The sequence below is a fragment of the Lepus europaeus genome, chromosome 3, assembly GCF_033115175.1.
Source record: "Lepus europaeus isolate LE1 chromosome 3, mLepTim1.pri, whole genome shotgun sequence".
NCBI classification, from domain to species: Eukaryota; Metazoa; Chordata; class Mammalia; order Lagomorpha; family Leporidae; genus Lepus; species Lepus europaeus.
In genome coordinates this window covers 17,691,298-17,714,166 of record NC_084829.1, presented here as the reverse complement: position 1 = coordinate 17,714,166, position 22,869 = coordinate 17,691,298, and the positions used below count along the sequence as shown (strand labels likewise).

The window sequence follows — 22,869 nt, the reverse complement described above, 5'->3', positions numbered from 1 at the left end:
GCAGGAGGGAAGCGGTCAGAAAGGTCTCCGTGGTACCGTGTGAGTGTGACCCAGAGCGGGGCTGCCACGTGCGTGGGAGTCCGTTTCCTCTTCTCCCTCCCCTCTTCCTGGCTCTGAACCCGATTCGCCCGCCTGGAACAATCCCAGCCGGCGCTGGAGAAGGCGGGCACCGAGATGCCCCTCAGCGGCGGGCCACGGAGGACGCGACCTGCCCGCAGGCTCGGGGCAGCTCCCGGAGGTGCAGCGGCCCCGCGGGAGAAAGGCGACTCCCAGGTCTCCGTCGCCAACGGCGCCTGCGGGCACCCGAGTGGCTTGCCACGGCACAGGTCTCGGCTAGCTCTGGCTCCCCAGAAGCGGGGCAGGATTCACCACAAGAGCGGACGACCCTTTTCAGGCAGGGCTGAGGAAGCGAGCGAGCGAGCGAGAAAGCGAGAAAGCGAGCGAGCGAGCGCGCCGGCTCCCGCGCACACGGTCTGCACAGGCTGCGGCCCCCCGGCCGCCGCGCGGAGGCGCAGGGACCCCGCAAGCCCCGGCCAGCGGCTCTCCTCCCCGCCAGCCAGCAGATGGCTCCCGGGCCCGCTCCCCGGTCTCGCCCCTCTGCAGACGCACGGCTGTCGCGGTCCGGGAGCGAGGCTGCGCGGAGGGCACCGTGCCCGCCGCCGCCGCCGCCGCCGCCACCCGCGCTGCGCCCCCGGGTGCGCGTCGCGCCGGGGGTTCGGCGCCGGGGGTTCGGCGCCGGGGCCCGGAGGCCCGCCCGGGTCCGGCGGGGGCGGCTCTCGCGAGGTGAGGAGCAGACGCAGAAGGAGGTGGCGGAGGAGGAGGAGGAGAAGGAGGAGGAGGAGGAGGAGGAGCAGGAGCGGGAGGAGGGCCCGAGCTGCGCCCGCCCCGCCGGAGCCGGCCGCAGAGCGAGCACGGCCCGCTCTCCCCGCCCTCTCCCCACGCCTTCCGCTTTCACCTAGGGCCGAAGGTGCGGGGAGGCCGGGCGGGGGCTGGCGCCGGCCGAGCCGCGCCGGGGAGAGCCAGCCGGGGGGGCAGCCGGCCCGCGGCCACGCCGCGCCCCGCAGGGTCCTGCCCGCGCCCGTTCCGCCGCCGGAGCTGCGGGCAGGCGTCATGTAGCAGGGTAGCAGCAGCAAAGCCACCTCGTATTTGCAACTCTTTTATTTTTGGACGGGCGGAGTGGGGTTTGGGGGGGGGGTGGCGAGGCGAAATTATATCTCCGCCCCGTTTTCTTGCCCACTCTGATCCGCAAGCTGCATTTGCCTCTCTCAAAACATCGAGGGGTTGGGGCAGGGCGGGGGCCTCACATCGGAGCTGGACCCGCAGTCCCCCGCACCTGGAGCGCGACCATGAGCGAGGAGAGCGCCGACGTCCCCCGGGAGCTGATAGGTAAGATTGGCGGCGCCCACTTGGCGTCTTCTTGGCGTCTTGCGCACCGCGGCGCGCCCGCCGGTCCCGCCGAGGCTCCGCGTCCCTGCGGGTCCGAGTGGCATTGGGCAGGGTAGCGCTGGGGCGCAGGGAAGTTTGCTCCCATCCGACCACCGGAGGGGCCAGTGCAGAGAAGGGGAGGCGTGGGGACGAATCGGGAGCCCCCGAGGGGGTCTCCCGCACCCATGGAGGGGCACCGACCGAGGAGTGCGGGTTGGTAGAAGAAAGGGGCGGGTTGCCCCAGGCTTAGGAGTTTGGGAGGCGAGAGGGGGAAGCCTTTAAGGCGCCCAGCCCCCTGCCCCAAACTCGGGAAAGTCCGGGAAGCCCTGCCCGAAGGGCCCCGGGCGAGCGCACAGTAGGTAGCTTTCGGCACGCGCCGGGTCCCCTCGGGAAGGTGGCTTGCAAGAGCGACCCCCATCTACCGACGGACTCAGGGGAGGGGGCGCCCGTGGGCGGTGAGGACTGGGCCTGGCAAGGCGTGGCTTGGTGTAGCGAGCTGGGAGCGAAAGGGTTACAGGGCTGACGCAAACTCGGGCCAGGAAATTGAGGGTTAATGATAAAAGCCTCGTTTTAATAATGATTAACCTACGGATTTCCCCCCACCCCGGGTCTCGTAGGGAACCCTTGTGTGGGGGCCCCCTGCAAGGTGACCCAGGGTTTGAGTCCCTTGACTTGTGTCGTTGGTTGGGGAGGGGGGCGATTGAGGTCTCTGGGTTTAACTTAGTCGTCTGGAGAGTTAAGATGGCAGAGCTGAAGGGACTTTGAAAACCGAGGGTTGAAGCGGGCGATTGCCTGCAGCGTGCGTGGCTGTGGTGGCCGTCGCATTCCCACTGCTCCATCCTTGGCACCTGGCACCTGCTGCTCGGAAGGGTGATGTGCCTGCTGGGCAGCCCAGAGGAAGTTGAGTCCAGTGCATCGCTGCGTGTGGGGTTTGGCCTCTTGCTTTTTTTTAGCCTTGATCATCAGGACTTTCCGTGTGCTCCGCTCTTCCTTGAGTAACTGTTAGCTCCAAGGGTACAACTCCATGGAAGAAGCTGTTGTCAGGTCTGTGCACCGGTCACCTGAATTTGCATCTGAAGTTACACACACGTGTACACACACACACACACTAGCACTCCTCTCCCTCCCCAGCCTGAGAGTCTGTCCTGGGATACAGCATCAGACTTTGCTAGGGTGAGCTGCTGCAGACCGGTTCTGGCAGGGTGAGGCCCCCAAGCCCCTGGAGGTCCTGGGAAAGAGGTTGGGCCAAGGGCGTGCCTGCCTGGCCGGGCTGGGGATAAGATCACTAGGGAGGGGGTGGGGTTTTAATTGGTTGAGAGTCCTCTTTGAGCCTGGTCATGGGAGCTTTAGGTAATTATTTAGATCCAAGAGAAAAAGATAAAGTAGAACTAAGGTATCTGGTTTATGTTCTCAAATACATTGGTATATTTTAACAGTTGGATTTGACCCTTATCTTGAAATGGGATTTGTGTTTATTGAGTATTGCCCATCTCATGTACCTCTCAACTGTGTGACATAAGCTTTTGGGGTGTGTCTGATAATGGTTCTTTTTAGGGGCTGCAGACCCTCTAGTTAGGCTGGGATAGGAGAAATTCCTGCACCCGCTCTTCTCTGCAATTTCAGGGGTGCACAGAGTTCTGTCACTAGTTCAACATGGCGGTCCTGGGGGGGGGGTGGCGTTGGGGCACAGTGGGCTAAGCTGCTGTTTGCGATGCCAGCATCCCATATTGGACTGCTGGTTCCTGCCCTGGCTGTTCTTCCAATCCAGTTCCCTGCTAATGCACCTGGGAAGATGTGGACAAGTATCTTGTCTCTGCCACCTGTGTGGGAGGCCAGGCTGGAGTTCTTGGCTCCTTTGGCCTGGCCCAGACCTGACTCTTGTGGCCGTTTGGGGAGTAAAGCATGAATGAAAGACCTCTTTCACTGCCACTCTTTCAAATAAGTAAATAAATAACTACATAAAAATTTTTTTAAATGGTGACCATGAGAAAACCTCAGTATATTCCTTAAGCTAATCTCTCAAGGCATTAGAGAAATGTGGTGTGTCTGAGAGTGAAAGCCATAGAGGCTTTTTTTATAGAAAAATTTTAAATGCAGAAAAGAATAAGAATATGAGTATGTCACCCACATTACCACTTGGAGATAGCTGCTTGCAAGCTGTTAGCACGTGGGCATAACTTCTTACTCTCTTCCCACCTGCCTGTATTCTTGAATCAGTTTTGGGTGCCCATTTCCCACAGTCTGTTTTAGGGTAGGGCGGAGTAGCCTGTATTTGAGTTCTGATAAGATAGGAACTCCCAGTGCAGGGAGCTACCCCAAATGTCCTCTTGCCCCAAATATTCCACCTCTGTGTGGTTCCCTGCACAAGCTGTGCGTTCTCATGTTTCCAGGCCCTTCTCTGTCTTCATGCTGCCTTTTCTGCCCTTCCTCACTTTCCTTACCCAGCTCAGTGGCTCAAAATGTTCATGATCGTGTGTTCCCAAAAAGCTCATTTTGATCATACCTGAATGAACATGATTTATTTGTTAAACGACATCATTTAGTGTGTCCAATCTAAAGCATAAACCGGAACCCCCATTGCTAACAGAAGAGAAAATTCTGTGTTCTTCCTGTATCTCAGTGGATTATATTGTACGCTTTGGAAATCAGCGATCTTCTGAAGTTTCCTACACCTTTAAGATTCAGCTCAGGGGTCTCTTCATGTGCATCCTCAACCATGATCCCGTTTGTTTAGGGGCCTCTCTCCTCGGCACTGTTAGAGAAATTGGGACCATCTCTGTCTAGCAGCCTGTAGAGTGCCTGGGACATAGGGGGTGCTTCCGTGTAGGTCGGGATGAAAACATGGGACATTGGTGCCATGGCAGAGGAGGGAGCTGTTTTGAAAGACAAGCAGAATGCAACCAAGAGGAGAAGAGGTCAAGGGCATTCCAGGAAAGAGAACAATCCATACAGAATCCCAGGGGAGTCAAAGATGCAGCTGCCTGTTAGGGATGATTGGATCTTTAGATGTGTGCTAAAAACCACAGAAGGTCTGGACTGGCATGTTATAAAGTCTGAGTCCATCAGGATGCCTGTCAGGGGCTGGCCTCTGGCCTCCTTGTTGGGATGGAGTACTTGGGTTTGGCTCCTGACTCCAGCTTCCTGCTAACACAGACCCTGGGAGGCAGTGGTGATGTCTCAAGTATTTGGATTTCTACAACCCACATGGAGACCTGGATTGGGTCCCCGGTTTCTGGCTTTGGGCTCAGTCCTGGCTGTCGCAGGTGTTTGGGGGTGGGGGTGGGGATACATGCCTCTCAAATGAAAAAAAACAAAACAAAACAAAACAGAAAATTCAGTGACTGTGAGTCAGACCAGGAGTGACACAATCAGCTTTGTGGTTTTGGAAGGGTCACTGTGGTTGTAAAGGCAGCAGTGGGGCTGAAAGATTGGCGGCCATGGACTTAGTCTTGGTCAGAGACTCCGAGGCCCCAAATGCAGCCATGCACAGGGGCTTAGGAGCTGCTCCTGAGGTCGAATTTAGGAGACAGATGACTCCCTCTTTGAGAGAAAGGAATGGGCGATCAGCAAGGTTTCCAGCTTCATTAGTGGCCAGAGGAGGTGATGGTGGGGTTGAGTTGGACGTGCTCAGGTTGGGCTTCTCGTGGCTTCCCAGCAGCATTCAGCCGTCTCCCCTTCTCTCCCGATGCGGTGCCTCCTGCACTGTCTCTGGCCACCCTTCGGAATGCCGCGCTGTGATGATTTTGGAAGCACAGGTGGCCGGGAGACCCTTTTCACCAGCTACATCATTAGGCCCTGTTCTGGTTGTTTGCCATATTTGCCAGGCTTGTTGTCAAGGCACACATAGAAATTGGTATTTTCCATGGCATCGTGTAGACTCAGAGGTTGCTGGGGGTTAAAGGAACTGGCCAGTGGCTGAGAGAGTAACTCAGGTCTTATTGTGCAGGTAATACAGGATTCTATCTCTTGCGTACCACTGCTGTATGTGCGTGTGTGTGTGTGTGTGTGTGTCTGTCCTGTTTTCCCAGCAAGATTATGTCATGCCTTGCTGGAGCCGGTATTCGTCATATGTTTTCCCATTTGTCCTAGCATCTGACACACTGTCCAAAGCACAAATTGTTAAATACTTGATGGTTGATAACCACCAGGCTTGTTAAAACAAGCCAAAAAAAAAAAAAAAAAAAAAGACAAAATAACCAAATACTCTCCTTCAAATGTTCTTCCTTCCCAATATTTGTTTTTCTTGTTTCTAAAAGGATATAACGAAACTCTCTCATCTTTCAGAAAGCATAAAGGATGTTATTGGCAGAAAGATAAAAATCGCAGTGAAGAAGAAAGTCAAGTTGGAAGTGAAGGGAGACAAAGTTGAAAACCGAGTGCTGGTGAGTGTTACTGGTTTCTTCTCTTCCAGGGTGTGGGGGGAACAGTGTCTTCTTCCGATGCTTTCGTGGCTTCCTTTTCATGCAGTGTTGGTTCTGGTGTTTTGTATTTTGTTGGGAAGTTCTGGTAACCATTTTAGAGGAGTTGGAATTTTTCTTTGTTGCAACTTCAAAGTCGGGGCCTTCACATTTGAGAGATCAGGGTTTCTGAAACTCGGTTTCTCACGGTGGTAGTAGTGACATATTTAGCTCCCTCCTGGAGATTGTTTTCTTATTAGTCAGAGTTTGATGTTCAGTGGGACTTTTTATTATCCTTGATGTGTGGCTGAGTAAATGACTTTATAAGGTTTGTGGAGGAGTTTAAAAAGAACCCATGTCATTATTTTTTTAAATTTCTCCAGTGTTACATCTGACTGCATCTAAGGGCCGATGACCAAGAATGTGAACCCAGAATTTGTCATTTCTCACCGGCTTTTGGTATTTCTCTGGGAAAGGCCTGCTGGAGACAGCTCTGTCCTGTTGCATGGCTGGAGCACCTGGGGACTGGACCTTGTGGCCCAGGTTCTTAGTCCTCAGGGACTAAGTTATCCATGTAGAGGTGAAAAGGTTTTGTGACATTTACATGACTTCTAGGTTGAGACTGTGGCAAAGTTGAATTTACGCTTAGGTGGAGAGAATATTTAAAAATTTTTTTTATCATGGGGATTCTCAAAGATTTGCAAAAACAGAGAATAGTGTAGCAACCCTGTGTACTTGCTACCCAGCTTGGAAATGTTGGACATTTCACTGGTGTTGTCTTACCTGTCTTCCGCATTGTTCTTTCCCGCCTTTGGAATATTTTAAAACAAAAACCAGTCACGGACTTTTTTGAAAGAGTCTTTTTAATATTCCGTTTCTTAAGTTGAAGTTGCCACGGAATTTGAAGTGTCTTTCTGATGACATCGTCTTGAGAACTCCGCTCAAACAGCGAGCCCTGGGGTCTGTGACTGCCGTTCCGCGTGGCTGTGGGGAGGGGTTGTGCTGTTGCGTCTCCCGTGCGTGTGTGCGCAGTCAGCAAGGCAGGGGCACCGGGAGGAGACACTTCCAGGGCACAATGTGCTCATGTGGGCTGTGGGGTGAAGGTAATAAATAAACAGCAGAAATGACTGGATGATGGGTGCCGCTGGTCTGTTTCATTCAGCTTTAACACAGGGTGCGTTTCCTTAAATTACTTTTTTTAAAAAAAAAATTTATTTTATTTATTTGAAAGAGTTACAGAGAGAGGTAGAGACAGAGAGAGAGGTCTTCCATCTGCTGGTTCACTCCCCAGATGGCTGCAACAGCCGGAGCTGAGGCGATCCGAAGCCAGGAGCCAGGAGCCTCTTCTCGGTCTCCCACGCGGATGCAGGGGCCCAAAGACTTGGGCCATCTTCTGCTTTCCCAGGCCATAGCAGAGAGCTGGATCGAAAGAGGAGCAGCCTGGACTAGATCCGGTGCCCATATGGGATGCAAGTGCTTTAAACCAGGGTGTTAACCCGCTGTGCCACAGAGCTGGCCCCTAAATTACGTTTTTTAAAAAATATTGTTCAGCCAAAGGATTGTGTTGTATTTTAGCGAGAAGTATTGTTTCTGTCCTGTGCTGTTTAATATCTTTATATATGGTAAATTTTTGTACAGTAACTTTATAGGGTGACAACCTCAGTGGCACTTATTTAAGTAGTATTTGCTGGGCCAGCACCGTGGCGTAGTGGTAAAGCCGCTGCCTGCAGTGCTGGCATCCCATATGGGTGCCGGTTCGAGTCCTGGCCACTCCACTTCTGATCCAGCTCTCTGCTATGGCTTGGGAAAGCAGTAGAAGATGGCACAAGTCCTTGGGTCCCTGCACGCGCGTGGGAGAACCTGGAGCAGCTCCTGTCTCCTGGCTTCAAATCAGCTCAGCTCCGGCCATTGTGGCCAACTGGAGAGTGAATCAGCTGATGGAAGACTCTACCCCCACCCCCTGCTGCGCCTCTCCTCACTCTGTGTAACTCTGACTTTCAAATAAATAAATATTTTTTAAAAAGTAGTATTTGCTTCTGCAGTCTAAAAAACGGTGCTTGGTATTATATGGCTTGGATACTATTCATTATTCTGGGAATAAACTCGTGTCATCACTGGAATTTACAATGTTAAAATTTCAAAGACATATTTAAATGTCCAATATGATCGAATTAGCACTGTTTAAAAATAGTTCTAATTAGGACATAATGTGAAGTGTTTGCTGTTGTTCGTCTTCACGTTAGCTGGAGTTGATTAAGGTTGTCACCACATAGTGTAAGCATTTATTGCCTCAAGTCTAGAATCTTAGCATTTTCTAGTAGCTTTGCTGAAACGTGGGAGGGCCGCTACCTGCATGGGCAGGAAATAGTAATAAATACTCAAGTCCTGGCTTTCTCTGACGGGCTCCAGGTTTGAGTAAGGAGCTTTGAGAAGGAACCTCCAAGTCCCGGAGGTGGGAGTTTTGGAATTTAGAGAAACACACTTGAGTTTAGAGGAACATCGTTACTTCATCAACTGCGCCTCCCCTAAAGCAGGTTAGAAATCTGCTGGCTGAGCGAGGGCTGCCAGGACGCCTCTTCTGAGCTGTTCTTGTAAGCAAGGCAGGAGTGAGCTGAGGGTGACTTGGCTCCTTCTTTTTTACACTTAAGACTATACCATTTCTGGCTGAGTTTTAGGAGAGGGCTCATCTGCGTTTTCCTTTTTTCTCATGATCATAGCTGATGTTTGGACACTGGACAACTGTTCGACACTGCTGAGTACTTAGCTGTGCTTTATGCAGTACCCACCACAGCCTGCAGCCTTCTCCAGTTTCCTGGTGAGGGCATGAGGTCTGCAGCGGCCAAAGGAACTTGGTCCAGGCCCTGCAGCTGGTTATCCACAGAGCGGGGGTTTGCTCCACCTCCGCCTCCCCCACAGCCTTCAGCTAGGCCACTATGCTCAAAAGAAGAAGAAAGTATGCAGAGAGGGTATTTGGCCTACTAGCTAATCCATCAGTTAAGATGCCTGCATTTCACACTGGGGAACCTGGGTTGGCTCTACTCCTGTCTCCAGCTTCCTGCTAATACAAACCTGGGAAGCAGCAGTTGATGGCTTAAGGAATTGGGTTCCTGCCACCCACGTGGGAGACCTGGATTGAGTTTCCAGCCCCAGTCCAGCTGTTGCTGGCATTTGAGAATGGACCAGGGATCTCTCTCTCTGCCTTGCAAATTAAAAGATGGAAGGAAAAAAGAGGAGAGAAGATAAACATCCTTTTCCCTGTGGTTCAGTGCTTGCTGACTGCAAACCATGATGGGGTGTTTGTAGCTTAGAAGAGTCGGTATTCTTGTTTTGTTTTGGTTTTTGAGTTGATTTTTACATTAATTTGTTCCATTTTGTTGAACAAAATAGGCACATGTTATGTGTATAGCCTCTGACTTCATGGGATTCCTTACAGTTGTCAAATACTATACAGTATTTTCAAGACTTTGAAAGGCAGAGAGAGAGAGGGAGAGAGGGAGAGCGTGTGAGTGAGCTGTCATCTGGTTCATTCCTCAAATGCCTGCAACAATTGGAGCCGGGAACTCAGTCTAGGTTTATCATGAGGGCTCATGAGCGCCTCCTGCCCACCTCTTGATTAATAGTTTGTGGGGGTCTATGGGTGAGGTGGGTCCAAGGGACCAAAGCAGTGTAAGTGTAATCACAGTTACTGAGCTCTGGCTGGTCGCAGGAGGCCCTGTAGCCAGTTAAATGATTAGTCCCTAAACAGTAGTCACGCTGTGACCAACTGACTCGGTGATTGGCTGGGCTGCAGGTAATTCGTTGTTCCCTGTGTCTGTCTCCCATTCTCTGTAAATGCTCTGTGATCACGTTGTTGACTGGAGTCCTCAGAACCTACTCTTTTTTTTTTTTTTTTTTTTTTTAATTTTATATGAAAGGCAGAGCTAGAGAGAGAGAGAGAGAGAGAGAGATTTTCCATCCACTGGTCACTCCCCAAGTGGCTGCAGCTGTCAGGACTGGGCCAGGCCCAAAGCCAGAAGCCTGGAACTCCATTTGGGTCTCCCATGTAGGTGGCAGGGACCCAGGCACTTGGGCCATCTTCTGCTGCCTTCCCAGGCACATCAGCAGGGAGCTGGATCAGAAGTGGAGCAGCCGGTACTAGAACTGGTGCCATATAGGATGCCGGCCTTTCATGCTATGCTACAGTATTGTCTTCGCCATCCCCCCACTGTGGTTTTGGGCGATGCCCAAATCATTTTTTGTTTTGCTTTGATTAAATAAACCCTGCTGATTTAATTGGTTTAGGGAATTTTCCTTTTGACACAGTCTAGTTGGGAAGGTAACCATGGAACCAGGCACTGATTTGTGATGTGCCCTGAGCAGGTGGCTGGGGGGCTGTGAGAGCACATTGGGGGAACCCCTGACTCAGGCTGAGGGGCAGGGAAGACTTCGGAAGGAAGCGACACCCAAGCTGGTCCTCGCTGGGGTAGGTAGCAGGTAGCGAGGGGAAGAGTGGAGAATTGCCCTGGGCAAAGGGACAGAACATGCCTGCAGTCCTCAAGGAACTTAATTTGGGGAGGACACTTAATGCATATGGCTGGGACAAGGGCCACGAGGTGTGGAGTGGGCAGGCATCGCGCCTGGTTCCTTCCGTGCAGCGGGTGACCCTGGGCACTGGTTAAGCAGGTCTCGCTGTCTGTTTCTGATGACTCCACACAGACTTTATTCTCCCTTCTCTGGGGAGGTAAGAGGGCTCAGGGGTTAAGAGCTCAGCTTTTGGAGCCACAGCCGGTTCACTCTGCAGCCCAATGGCTTTATACTACTGTTGAGAATTTCCCTTTTAACGAAGCAGGTGTCATAACAGTATTTCTATACAGTTGCTTTAAAAACGAAGTGGGAAGGTTTCACATACTGGTTAGCACAATGCTTAGCATATGACAGAGACATAGGACAGATGTTAAAGCAGGGGGGTTGGGGGCATCAGGGTTCTCAGTGGCACAGGCATGCCAGTCCTTTCTTTAGGTGCCCACTGCCCCTGTGGCGAGGTTGAGATCGGCTCACCAAGAGGGTTTACGCGTGGCTGTGTTGCCTCCTTAGCAGGATAGAGAGCAAGAGACTAAAGACTGGATCCGAAATTGCTAAGCTATTTGCTGGTCAGATGAGATCAGAAATGCTAGGGTGACCCAGGGAAGAGTGTGCTATGCTCAGTTAAACTTGGCCGGGCAGGGTGTGAAAATCAGTTTCTTCACTGCATGGCTTTTAAACTGCAGGTCATTAAACACCTGGCTGCATTTGCATTTGTAAGAATCAGATGCAGTGAGATGCCTTTTTCCAAACTTATTTGCGCCAGAAACCCTTGTGACTATCGACTGGGAAACAGGGATGGGACAGGCTGGAGCTCATGCTTCTGGGGACAGCTTACAGGAAAGAAGGGACAGGCCACAGTTGGCTGTCCATCGGGACACGTGTTCTCCTGGGGCATGGGCCTTCAGCCTGTGTCCAGCTGCAACCGCCTGGCTACATGTTCCACCTCAGGTTTGGATTCACAGGTACAGAGTCTGAGGAGATGGAGGGCGGGCTGTACTGTGAAAACTGGGTGGAGGTTCAGGCAACACATGGACATGGGGGATCAGAGTCACTTGCTAAGAATGCGCCCTAAGGATGGCAGGGAACGGGATTAAAGCCACTCATGGTGTGTGGTGCAGTGCTGGGTGTAGGCCACAAGGGACCACAGGAAACGCAGGTGTAGTGGTGGACATTGTGGGACAGCAGGTGAGCTGGTCCTTGTGACACCCACATCCCACCTTGGAGTTCCTGGGTTCAAGTCCAGGCTCCTGCTAGTGTGCACCCTGGGAGGCAGCGGGTGATGGCTCAGGCAGTCGAGTTCTCATCACCCATGTGGGAAACGTGGGTTGAGTTCCTGTTTCCTAGCTTTGGCTTGGCCCGGCCCTGGCTGTTGGGCAGTAAACCAGTGGATGTGAGATCTCTCTCTGTTTCTCTGCCCTTTCAAACAAATACACAAACATTTAAGAAATAGGCCGGCGCGTGGCTCAACAGGCTAATCCTCCGCCTTGCGGCGCCGGCACAGCGGGTTCTAGTCCCGGTCGGGGCACCGATCCTGTCCCGGTTGCCCCTCTTCCAGGCCAGCTCTCTGCTGTGGCCAGGGAGTGCAGTGGAGGATGGCCCAAGTGCTTGGGCCCTGCACCCCATGGGAGACCAGGATAAGCACCTGGCTCCTGCCATCGGAACAGCGTGGTGCACCGGCCGCAGCGCGCCTACCGCGGCGGCCATTGGAGGGTGAACCAACGGCAAAAGGAAGACCTTTCTCTCTGTCTCTCTCTCACTGTCCACTCTGCCTGTCAAAAAAGAAAAAAAAAAAAAAACCATTTAAGAAATAAAATGTATTTAAAGAAATAACCCCTTAATGCGATTATAACGAATGATAGAAAGAGATCCACCTGCACCCTTTTTCCGTTTCCCTCCGTTTTGCTGAATCATAGTGAGTGTGATACCACGTTCATTTTACACCCGTGGCTCTCTTCACCGACCCCTGGCAGTCACTAATCTGTTCCTCATTTCTCGTTTTGTCACTGCGAGGCCAGTGTCATCACAGACAAGCCTTCCAGAGATCGGCTTGTCCCACCCAGGGTGGTTCCTGGACATTCTTACTCAAGTGGCTGCGTGCATCAGGTGTCCCCATTTTTTTTTTTTTTTTTTCTGTGTGGAGGCCGTGTGGTGTGTTACCCAGTCACCTGTTGGTGGACATCGGGGGCATTTCCTGTTTTGGGTTATTAGGAAAATCGCTGACATAGACGTTTGTGTGCCGTTTTTGGAGGGTGAGCACACGTCTCCACTTTGAGGGGAATGCCAAGCAGTGCAGTTGCTGGTTTGCAGGGAGTCGCATGTTTAGTTTTGTAAGAAGCCAGCGAACTTTTCCAGAGTGGCCGTGTGGTTGTCTGTAGTGAGTGAGCCACTCCCTCTAGATCCATGGCAGCAGCTGGTACTGTCTGGACCTTAAAAAAAATTTTTTTTTAATTTTTTGAGGATGAATGGGTGAGCAAAATATTGTCAGGAGGAAGCGAGGCCTTGGTGACTTCTTCCCACCACACTTGAGCTGTCGCTTGTGTGTGGGGGGGGGGGGAGGAAAGAGGCTCTCCCTCCCCCAAGACCGTGCTCCGAAGAATGCAGAAGATCCGCGCCTCATCCTGGCTTTGTTCTTGTCTTTTTGTTTGATTTTGGAATTTGGGTTATATCATCTTTGCCAACCCCCCGGTGCTTCCACACCCCTTGTAAAATGGGTCAGAAATAGGGCTCCTTTCTTATTGGCTGGCGTGGATAGGGAAGTGGCAGGCAAGGTAATCCTTCTGGTTTGTGCACCTGCTCTGGTTAAAACTGTTCATCTCAGTGTACATATTTTGTTTTGAAAAGTAAACATAGGATCCCTTCATTATTTATGCATGCCTTTTGTGCACCCTAATTAGCTTTGATTAAAATAATGGTAAGTTCATTTTATTTTTATTCATTAAAGGTTTGTTTATTTGAAAGTCAGAGTTACACAGAGGGAGAAGGAGAGGCAGAGATAGAAAGAGAAAGAGAAAGAGAGAGAGAGAGAGAATCTTCCATCCTCTGGTTCACTTCCCAGTTGGCCACAGTGGCTGTAGCTGGGCCAATCTGAAGCCAGGAGACAGGAGCTTCTTCTGGGTCTCCCATGCGTGTGCAGGGGCCCAAGGACTTGGACCATCTTCCACTGCTTTCCCAGTAGCAGAGAGCTGGATCGGAAGTGGAGCAGCTGGGATTCAAACCGGCACCAATATGGGATGCTGGCGCTTCAGGCGGTGGCTTTACCACTATGCCACAGAGTGGGCCCCGGTAAGTTCATTTTAAAATGTTGGAAAAGAATGTGGGTGGTTTTTATTGGGTGAAATGTAGGCCTAAAATATTTTAGTGGCAGTGCCGTCTCTTATTAACTCAAAATGTAAACTTTACTCCTACCTGTTTATTTAAAAAAATGCATTAAAAAGGAATTGGCTCTCCTATAGAAGTGTGGTAAGTATTTGGCCCACTTAAGCATTCATGAGTTATTTTAAATCTCAACTCTCCCTGAAAATGGAAACCATTGTTCTTTTACACTAGCCTGGCCGGTTTGTTTAATGTTTTCCCAGTGTCCCCGTATCTAACAGCTAACTTGATCCAGCAGTGTGGCCTGGTGTGGCCTGGTCACACTCACTTTTTAGATCAGAATCCCTTCTGGAATTTCTGTTGTGCAACTGCTTTCAGGAGATAGCAACCTAGGCAGATGGTTTCCAAACTTCTTTTCCATTTTTTTTTTTAAATTAAAACCAATAGTACAATTTGTTTTTCGATGTACCAGCTTGTAATTTAAATTTTCAATTTGTAAATTAAAAATTAAACAAAATTTTAAAGCTTTTTATTTATTTCGGAAGGCAAAGCAACAGGGAGCAGAGGAGAGACAGAGAAAGAAGGGAGCCTCCATCTGCTGGTTTCTTTCAGCAAATAGCCAAAGTTCCCCCCTGGGGCTCCCACACCGGTGGCAGGGCTCAAGCACCTGGTCCATCTGCTGCCTTCCCAGGCACATTAGCAGGGAACTGGATCGGAAGCAGAGCAGCTGGGACTGAACTGGCACTCTGATATGGGATGCCGGCATCACAAGCGACAGTTTAACCAAAACAGTGGCCCCATGGTAGTGAGATTTTAGGAGTGTATTTTGTAGACCCATAAACCCAGGGTACTGTAAACTCAATCAGTGACTCCAATCAGGCTGATTTGGTGAGCACGATTAGAAATAGTAGAAGGAGAGATTAGGTTTTGCTTTTGTTGCATGGTGTGGGGAGACTCTCGCTTCACTAGTTAGTCAGTTAGATACAAGAATGAAATCTACATCAAACGCTTGTGGACCACGGTGGCTTTTGAAGATGCAGTTGGAAAGTCACTATGGGAGCTCTGAGTTTGCATCCTCAGAGCCGGCCTCTTGTACCAGTTGTTGGGTAATTTGAACAGTTCTTTTGTGGTACTGTGAGGAGTCTCAACTTTTAGGGATCACTTACAATGCAATGCCTAGGTGGTTTTCAGAGCACCTGGGTGAAGTTACATGGCTGGAGGAACTTGAGCTTTAGAAAAGAGCCAGCACATTGGAGCAGGTACTAGGGAGCACGCTGGTGTTGCTAAGGCTCTTGGCCAAAGTTTTGAGAAATTCAGAATAAAAGAATCCATGTTTGAATGCTTCAGAATTTACCCAAACTCAAAACTGGAGTCAGTTTGCAGCTGTTGGCCCTGAGCTCTGGGTAGGGGGCGGCTCCAGCATGCATTTCCTTGGCCAGCACTTCTGATCTGGCTGAACCTGTTACCTGAGCTGCCTTGACACCTGCTCCCCATCTACAGCTGCCCCAGTTTCTTCTGCAGTTAGCATAGGTGAGTCAGATGACCCGGGGCACAGACTGCTGGATGTATACCAGACTTGGTTTAACTTTGCATTGTTCTTCAAAAGATACGCCTTCAGCCTCTGGGATTTGCAACCTTGGGGCCAGGAAGTCTAGGTACACTTTGGGAGGGGAGGGAACAATTGAGGAGGGGGAGTAGGAGAGTGGATGAAATAGAGGAGTGAGGAAACCTAACTGAAGTACTGGACAAACTTTTTTCATGGTTATCAAATAGTTACAGAGAAAACAAAGACTAGACACTGTAACCCCCTGAGGATTCATTCCATTGGAAACTTTGTTGATATCAGTTGTTAAAGTCCCTGGCACAGTGGCTAAGATGTTGCCCTGGGACGCCTGCATCTGGTGTGAGAGTTCTTGGGTTTGAGTGCCGGCTCTGCTTCCGATTGCAGCTTCCTGCTCACAGGCACCTTGGGAGGAGGAATGTGAGGTCTCAGATAGCTGAGTCCCTGCCACCCGTGTGGGAGACCCGGGTTAAGTTCTGGATCTGGACTGTGTCCTGGTGCAGTCCTGGCTGTTGAGGTTTTTTGAGGAGTGAACCAGCAGATGGCAAATTTCTGTCTCTGTGCCTTTCAGACAAAATGAAAAAAAAAAATTTAAAGTTGGTATTAAGATGCAACTAAAATTTGATGGTCAGATTTTTTTTTTTTTTCTTCATACGCATCCTGAGCTTTTTAAAATGTTTATTGTCCATTGATAGAATGCAAAAATCCAGATTGGTATTTATGGGACATGTTGTCATACCTTCATGTTACTGTGCCCTGTGTCTCTTGAAATAGATTATTTTCCTCAACTTTGAGAAAAGAGGAGTAAAGGGTGAAAGAAAGAGGCTGGGCTGGTGAGTGTGTGTTTGTGGAAATCAGCAGTAAGGAAAACACACGTTTCCTTCACTTTGAGCCACAACTTTGTTTGCTGGAAGGAGTTTCTTTTTCTTTTTTTTTTTTCTTTTTTGACAGGCAGAGTGGATAGTGAGAGAGAGAGAGAAGAAAGGTCTTCCTTTTTGCCGTTGGTTCACCCTCCAATGGCCGCTGCGGCCGGCTCATCTCCCTGATCTGAAGCCAGGAGCCAGGTGCTTCTCCTGGTCTATCATGGGGTGCAGGGCCCAAGGACTTGGGCCATCCTCCACTGCCTTCCCGGGCCATAGCAGAGAGCTGGCCTGGAAGAGGGGCAACTGGGATAGAATCTGTTGCCCCAACCGGACTAGAACCCGGTGTGCCGGCGCCGCAAGGCAGAGGATTAGCCTGTTAAGCCACGGCGCCGACCGGAAGGAGTTTCTTACTTGAAAAGATTCTTTCTTTGAACGCCTTGGCCATCCGATGTCTCGGCTTCCTTAGATGTCCCGGTAGAAGTAGAGATCAAGTGTGTACAAGGGCCTGTGTTCCACTTGCAAGCATTTGAGACAAATGTGCTTCATCCCTGCTAACGTGGTGGGGACTTTCTGCTGATCCTTGGGTCTTGGGGGTCTCAGGAGGCATTATGGGGATTGGCTGGGGTTAGTAGGCAAGGATTGTCCAGGCAGGGGCTGTTGTGTTAGATCAACTCAGGCAGACTCTGGGGAAATTTATTCAGACCTTGCTGTCACTGGCCTATAGGGTAAGTTTCGCCCATGGCATCTCTGATTGTGGGGTTCCCACTTTTCTTTTTTTCTTTCTTTCTTTCTTTCTTTTTTTTTTTTTTATTATCTTATGGCTTTGTCCAAATACTGACGGAGTTTGTGTGTCAAGAGGCTCGGGTGGTCACTGACATCACTGACATCATACATAAGAGTGTTAATTGTTAGATTAACAACAAGAGTCACTGTGCACTAAATCCCCATGCAGGACCTCTGTCCTCAATGAATTGTATTATGAAAGTTCACTGTAAAACTTGTTCTCAGTTTTGTGTGTGTGTATGCAAATTGTTGAAATCTTAGTATAGAGTTGGTCTTCTGTGTATAAAGTTAATTGAAAGTGAATCTTAATGGAGAATGGGACTGGCAAGGGGGGAGGGAGTAGGGGGAGGGGCAGGAATGTGGGTGGAAGGGCGGGTGTGATGGGAAGAACAATTGTATTCATAAAGTTGTACTTATGAAATTTGTATGCCTTAAAAATAAATTTAAAAAGATTTATTTATTTGATTGAAAGGTAGAGTGACAGAGAGAGGAGAGACAGCGTGCCCATCTCCTAGTTCGTTCCCCCAAATACCCACAGTAGGCAGCGTTGGGTTTCAGCCGGGCTGAAGTCGGGAACTGGAAACTCCATCACCATCTCTCACATGGTTGGTAAGGACTCAAGGACTTGAGCCATCATCTGCCGCCTCCCAAGTGCAGTAGCAGGGAGCTGGATCGAAGCCGAGTAGCTGGGACTCAGACTGGCACTCAGATGTGGGATGTGCATGTCCCAGGTGGCAGCTTAACCCGCTGCACCACAGTGCTGGCCCTGGGGTGCCCACTTTCTACTTCTCTGTTTCTCGTAATGAGGAAGGCACAAGTTGCAGACAGCCCTTTCTTAGTGAGGGCTAGAATTCACCTCTCAAGAACTTCTCTCCAGGTTTTCTTCTAGCCCGGTCCCCTGGAACATCACAGAAGTTCTGCTGTCTCCTATCCTGGGTGCCACTTGAGTATTTCAAGGTGGCTCTTGTTTTACTGTGTTTTAGTGAAGTCCGATGGTCCTCAGGCTAAGTGAAGGCGTTGTTTCCAGGCTTTTCACACTTGGCTTTGGAATCACTTTATTTGTCAATGAGACTTTCAAACTGTAGCATTTTAGACTTTTGCATGTTTGGCTAATACTCCTTATTTTTTTTTTTTTAAAGATTTTATTTATTTATTTGAGAGGTAGAGTTACAGACAGAGGAAGAGACAGAGAGAAAGGTCTTCCATTGCTGGTTCACTCCCCAAATGGCTGCAACAGCTGGAGCTGAGCCAATCCGAAGCCAAGAGCCTGGGGCCTTCTCCAGGCCTCCCACGTGGGTGCAGGGACCCAAGCACTTGGGCCATCTTCCACTGCTTTCCCAGGCCACAGCAGAGAGCTGGATCAGAAGTAGAGCAGCCAGGACTAGAACTGGTGCCCATATGGGATGCCAACACCACAGGTGGAGGGTTAAGCTACTGTACCACAGTGCTGGCCCCGGCAAATACTCCTGAACTGAAATAAACAGACTTTCTCAGCATCTTGAGTGGGCTCCTGTGGGTGTAGTGTGTGGCGACACCGAATCTTTCTCAGGGTGGGCATTTGGTGCTGTTTGGAATATCCTTATTCCATGTCAGAGGACCTGGGTTTGAGTCCCTGCTCTGCTTCCAATCCAGCTTCCTGCCGATCCGTGCCCTGGGAGGCACCAGGTGATGGTTCAAATAGTTGGGTCCCTGCTGCTCATGTAGGAGACCCAGCTTGAGTTCCCAAGTCCTGGCTTTGGCCTGTAGCCAGTCCAGGTTTTTTGAGGAAATTTGGGGGAATGAACCAGAGGATGGAAGACCTCTGTCTCTCTGCCTTTCAAATAGAAATAAATAAGTAGAAATATAATTAAGGAAGAATCTGTGTTCCTCTGCATAGTGTGGGAAACCTCAGCAGGGGTGCGTTCAGCATGGTGAGGATGGCCAGATGTACAGGCTTGGACATGGAAAAGCCTTCACTGTTGTTGTTTATTTGAACAGAGAGGGAAAGATCTTCACCCAAATGTCCACAGCAGCCAGGGCTGGGCCGGGCTGAGACCAGGGGTCAGGAACTCCACCCAGGTCTCCCACATGGGTGGCAGGGGCCCCAGTACTTGGACTGTCATTCACTGCCTCTCAGGTGCATCAGTAGGAAATTGGTTTGGAAGCCTGTAGCAGCCAGGACTTGAACCAGGCTCTCTGATAATAGATGCAGGCATCCCTAGCAGTGACTTAACTTGTTGCACTGCAATGCCCAGCCCTCACTGTTGTTTTTCAGTTTTGGAAGTGTCTCTGATATTTGCTTTACTAAAACACATTCTAAAAATATAGGAAGGTGGTGCTGGTGCTGTGGTGTAGCAGGTAAAGGCACTGCCTGCAGTGCCGGCATCCCATATGGGCACTGGTTCAAGTCTTGGCTGCTCCACTTCCGATCCAGCTCTCTGCTATGGCCTGGGAAAGCAGTACAAGATGGCCCAAGTCCTTGAGCCCCTGCACCCATGTGGGAGTCCCAAAGGAAGCTCCTGGCTCCTGTCTTTGGATCAGCACAGCTTCGACTGTTGTGGCCAGTGGGGAATGAACCATCGGATGGAAGACCTCACTCTCTCTGCCGCTCCTTCTCTCTGTGTAACTCTGACTTTCAAATAAATAAATAAATCTTAAAAAAAAAAATAGGAAGGCAAAAATGAAGCGGTCCCTAATCCTGTCAATTCAGATATAATCATTGGAAGAATTCACTTACGTATGTTTCATATTTAAATATATGCTGCATTTTTAAAAAAAGGAGTCCTGAATATGTTGTGATCTATTTTGCAAATTCACTTTGTAGAGGCAACGCCCTCTCTGATAATTTGTTTCTGTATCAGTTTGAATTTCTGCTCGGCACTGTTGGCTCACCACAGAGGTGTCTGGAATTTATCTCACCAGGACCCTGATGGTCAGCTAGTTTGGTTGTCCCCAATATTTTGCTTTATAAGTGTACATATCCTCCTATTTATTACTCTTGGGTAAATTCCTGGAAGTGGAATTGCTTCCCAACAGGCATTTTAAAGGATGCGTTTTCCACCTGATTGTTATTCAGGAAGTCTCAATAGAGATAATTCCTCCACCTCATCAGTTTTATTGCCTTAAAAAAATGCACTTGGCAGATTGCTTGTTCTCTTTGTTCAAGTCTTTGTATTTCTTAGGTCACTGCTCCCTGGACTGTAGCTCCTGGGGCAGACTCATTTCATGCGATTTAGGGCCCTTTGGAGTCTGCCTTGTTGGCCTTTACTGCGTTACGTGTGTGGGCATGGAGAAGTCGTGTGGCCCCCGGGTTTACTGGTCACCGCACAGTCACAGCTCTAAAGTGTCACTGGGTTGGCAGAAGCAGTCATGGCTTTGTCCTTGGCTGGCCCCGGGCTAGGCTGTAGCGGATGATTTAGATCTTTGCCCTTGCAAGCTCTGATAAATGGCACTAGGGTGGATTTGCAAAAGATATGGCGCATGGCCCTTTTGTTAAAGGAAACCAGTGAACAAGCCAGCAGCTGCTATACACGTGGAGCCAGTCACCGGCTTAGAAGATGTCACAGTGTTGTGACGAAAGGGGACAATGCTTTTCTCCCCAGACAGTTCTTCAAGCACTCATCTCACCCATGCAGCTGGTGGCAAATCTCCAGTCCTGTGGACAGGCCTTCCCCTCTTCGCGAGTATCTGCACAGGGGTCTTCCTTCCCCTCTCGCGGCTCTTGGTCTCTTGCTTACTTCCTGACTGCTCCCCATCTCCCTGCCCTGGGTAGGGGGCGGGGAAAGGCGGGGGGGGGGGTGGGGGGAGGAAGGGAGAGGATGTCCAGGTGTTGAGAACTCCCTCCTCTCCTGCTCCAAGAGCGCCACCCCATGGAGCCCCTTCTCCTTGCCCGGGACCTCCAGGCTGTCACTGGGTCACCTGTTGCTTGTAGCCATTAGCTGCCTCTGAAAAGCGGCTCCATTATGCTGGGAGTTACAGGCAGGGGAGAACTAGAGAAGCAGGAGAGGGGGAAGTGACGTGGCTGCAGAAGCCTTGCAAAGCTGTGCGTTGCTCCATTCTCTGCTCTGATTCTGGGCTCCTTGCTGTGTAGGGCTTAGTGACACGTTGCCACAGAATGTGAGCTCAAGTGTGGCCAGCACACATCCAGGCTGGTTGCATAGGGGTGTTTTTTGGTTTCCTGGAGTCCTGACAGCTCACTGGGCACTTCAAGCATCTTGGATCCTCTTCTTTTAAATCCTCAGGAAGTTTCTGTTCTGTGCATCCCAGGGACAAGGAAACCCTCTGTATGGCCTTGTTCGCTGAATCCAGGCAGGCACAGCTCGTGCTGATAACAGCACAGCTGGCCTGCAGGGAGTGACTTAGTTGCCATTGAAGTTTCCCAGCCTTCTTGTCCCTTATCACCACGTTGATTGCCCTCAGATTCCTTCTTTGGGAGGTCCTGGGAGCTATTTCCTTTCCAACAGTTTGCCTCTCTGGAAAAAAAAAAAAAAAAGATTGAATTTCAATTGTCCTTAACCCTCCATCACTTTGCTTTGGGGGAGGGCAGGGGAAGGGCCTGTTGGGTCTCTAGGGTTCAGTATTTCTTTCCTGGCAAGGCCTGGAAGCAGCCTTGCTTGTCAGCACAGCACCAGGCTGCAGGGGAGAGGCACTGAGCACCTAGTCACTCTGAGTGTCCTGAGCACAGTCCCCTCTGTGGGTCTCACTGCCGAGATGCCACCTGACGCCCGCAGGTTGTCCGCGGACCTGGACGGCTGCTGTCAGCTAAGCGCTGTGGACTCAGGAAGACCTCTTCGTTCAGTTCTCTGTGGTGGGCTTCTCTGACTGTAGCCCGTCTTCATCCATCAGAGGCCGGCTCTGTATTTTAATGTCTCAAACAGTGATGCTTGTGGGGTTACCTCCCCTGAAGTCCAGCAGTGCTGTGTTTCTCTCTGATAACTCCCTGGACATTTTCTACCTGCCATTCTTTTAGCAATATCTTCTGTGTTCTTAGCCTGATGGTCTGGAGTTTGAATCCAGAAAGTGCCATTTTGCTGCCTTTTATCCCTTTAGGGTGAATTATGTAACCCCTCTGTGCCGTACTCTCTTCAACCGTAAAACGTATATAAGAACAGAACCTACTTCATGATTTGTTTTGATAATTAAATGAGATAAATTCATTAAAGATATTAAAATTGGTGTCTGCTCATAGTAAGTGATCAGAGGATCTTCAGTTGTTATTGTGATGATAGTGCAGTGATGATGCTAAATGCTTTGATTTTTGGAACCTGGTTTTATTCATCATTGTCATAATTTTATGATAATGGGAATTTTATGTAATTCTTTCAAAACAAACGCTTTGACTTTGCATCTCTTCCTGGCCTGGTAAGAGGTAATTGTTGCAGTGCTTTCTCTGCTCTGCTACTTTAGGCTAGCATAAATTGTCTATGGAAATGGGGTTGGGGGGCAGGTGCCGTGGTGTAGTGGGCTAAGCGTCAGCCTGCAGCGCCAGCATCCCATTTGGGTGCCGGATCAAGTCCTGGCTGCTCCACTTCTGATCCAGCTCTCTGCCATGGCCTGGGAGAGCAGTAGAAGATAGCCCGAGTCCTTGGGGCCCTGCACCTGCGTGGGAGACCCGGAAGAAGCACTTGGCTCCTGGCTTTGGGTTGGCTCAGCTCCAGCTGTTGCAGCCATTTGGGGAGTGAACCAGCGATGGAAGACCTTTCTCTCTGTCTCTGCCTCTCTCTGTCTATATCTCTATCTCTCAAATAAATAAATAAATAAATAAATCTTTAAAAAAAAATAGGGTTAGGATTTTGTTTTTCCTTTACCCTCCTTGAGAGAGCGTTTTGCTTGGGAGAAATCTTTCTTTCAGAAAGGTTCCGAGTACCTTGTAGAAACCAAGTCTGAAGACAGTGCTGTGTATTTTGTGTCCGTTATCTTTCTGTAACCTTTTGGTTGCAAATCTGAGTGTATTCAGCCCCTTTTTCATGGCCAAGTTGATTAGTCA

General features: G+C 50.0%; 1 protein-coding gene across 2 annotated transcripts in view; it reads left to right on the top strand.

The window, feature by feature from the left end:
- Positions 1 to 1,045: 1,045 nt before the first annotated feature.
- Positions 1,046 to 22,869, top strand: part of CARMIL1 (capping protein regulator and myosin 1 linker 1) — a 318,527-nt gene continuing 296,703 nt past the window's right edge. The window contains exons 1-2 of one of the 2 annotated variants that reach the window (XM_062185167.1): positions 1,046 to 1,386; positions 5,710 to 5,807. In XM_062185167.1, coding sequence (XP_062041151.1) covers positions 1,347 to 1,386; positions 5,710 to 5,807 — 138 coding nt within the window. In that variant the 5' untranslated portion in view covers positions 1,046 to 1,346. The remainder of the gene's footprint in view (positions 1,387 to 5,709; positions 5,808 to 22,869) is intronic. The other variant, XM_062185173.1, reaches the window with a different exon arrangement.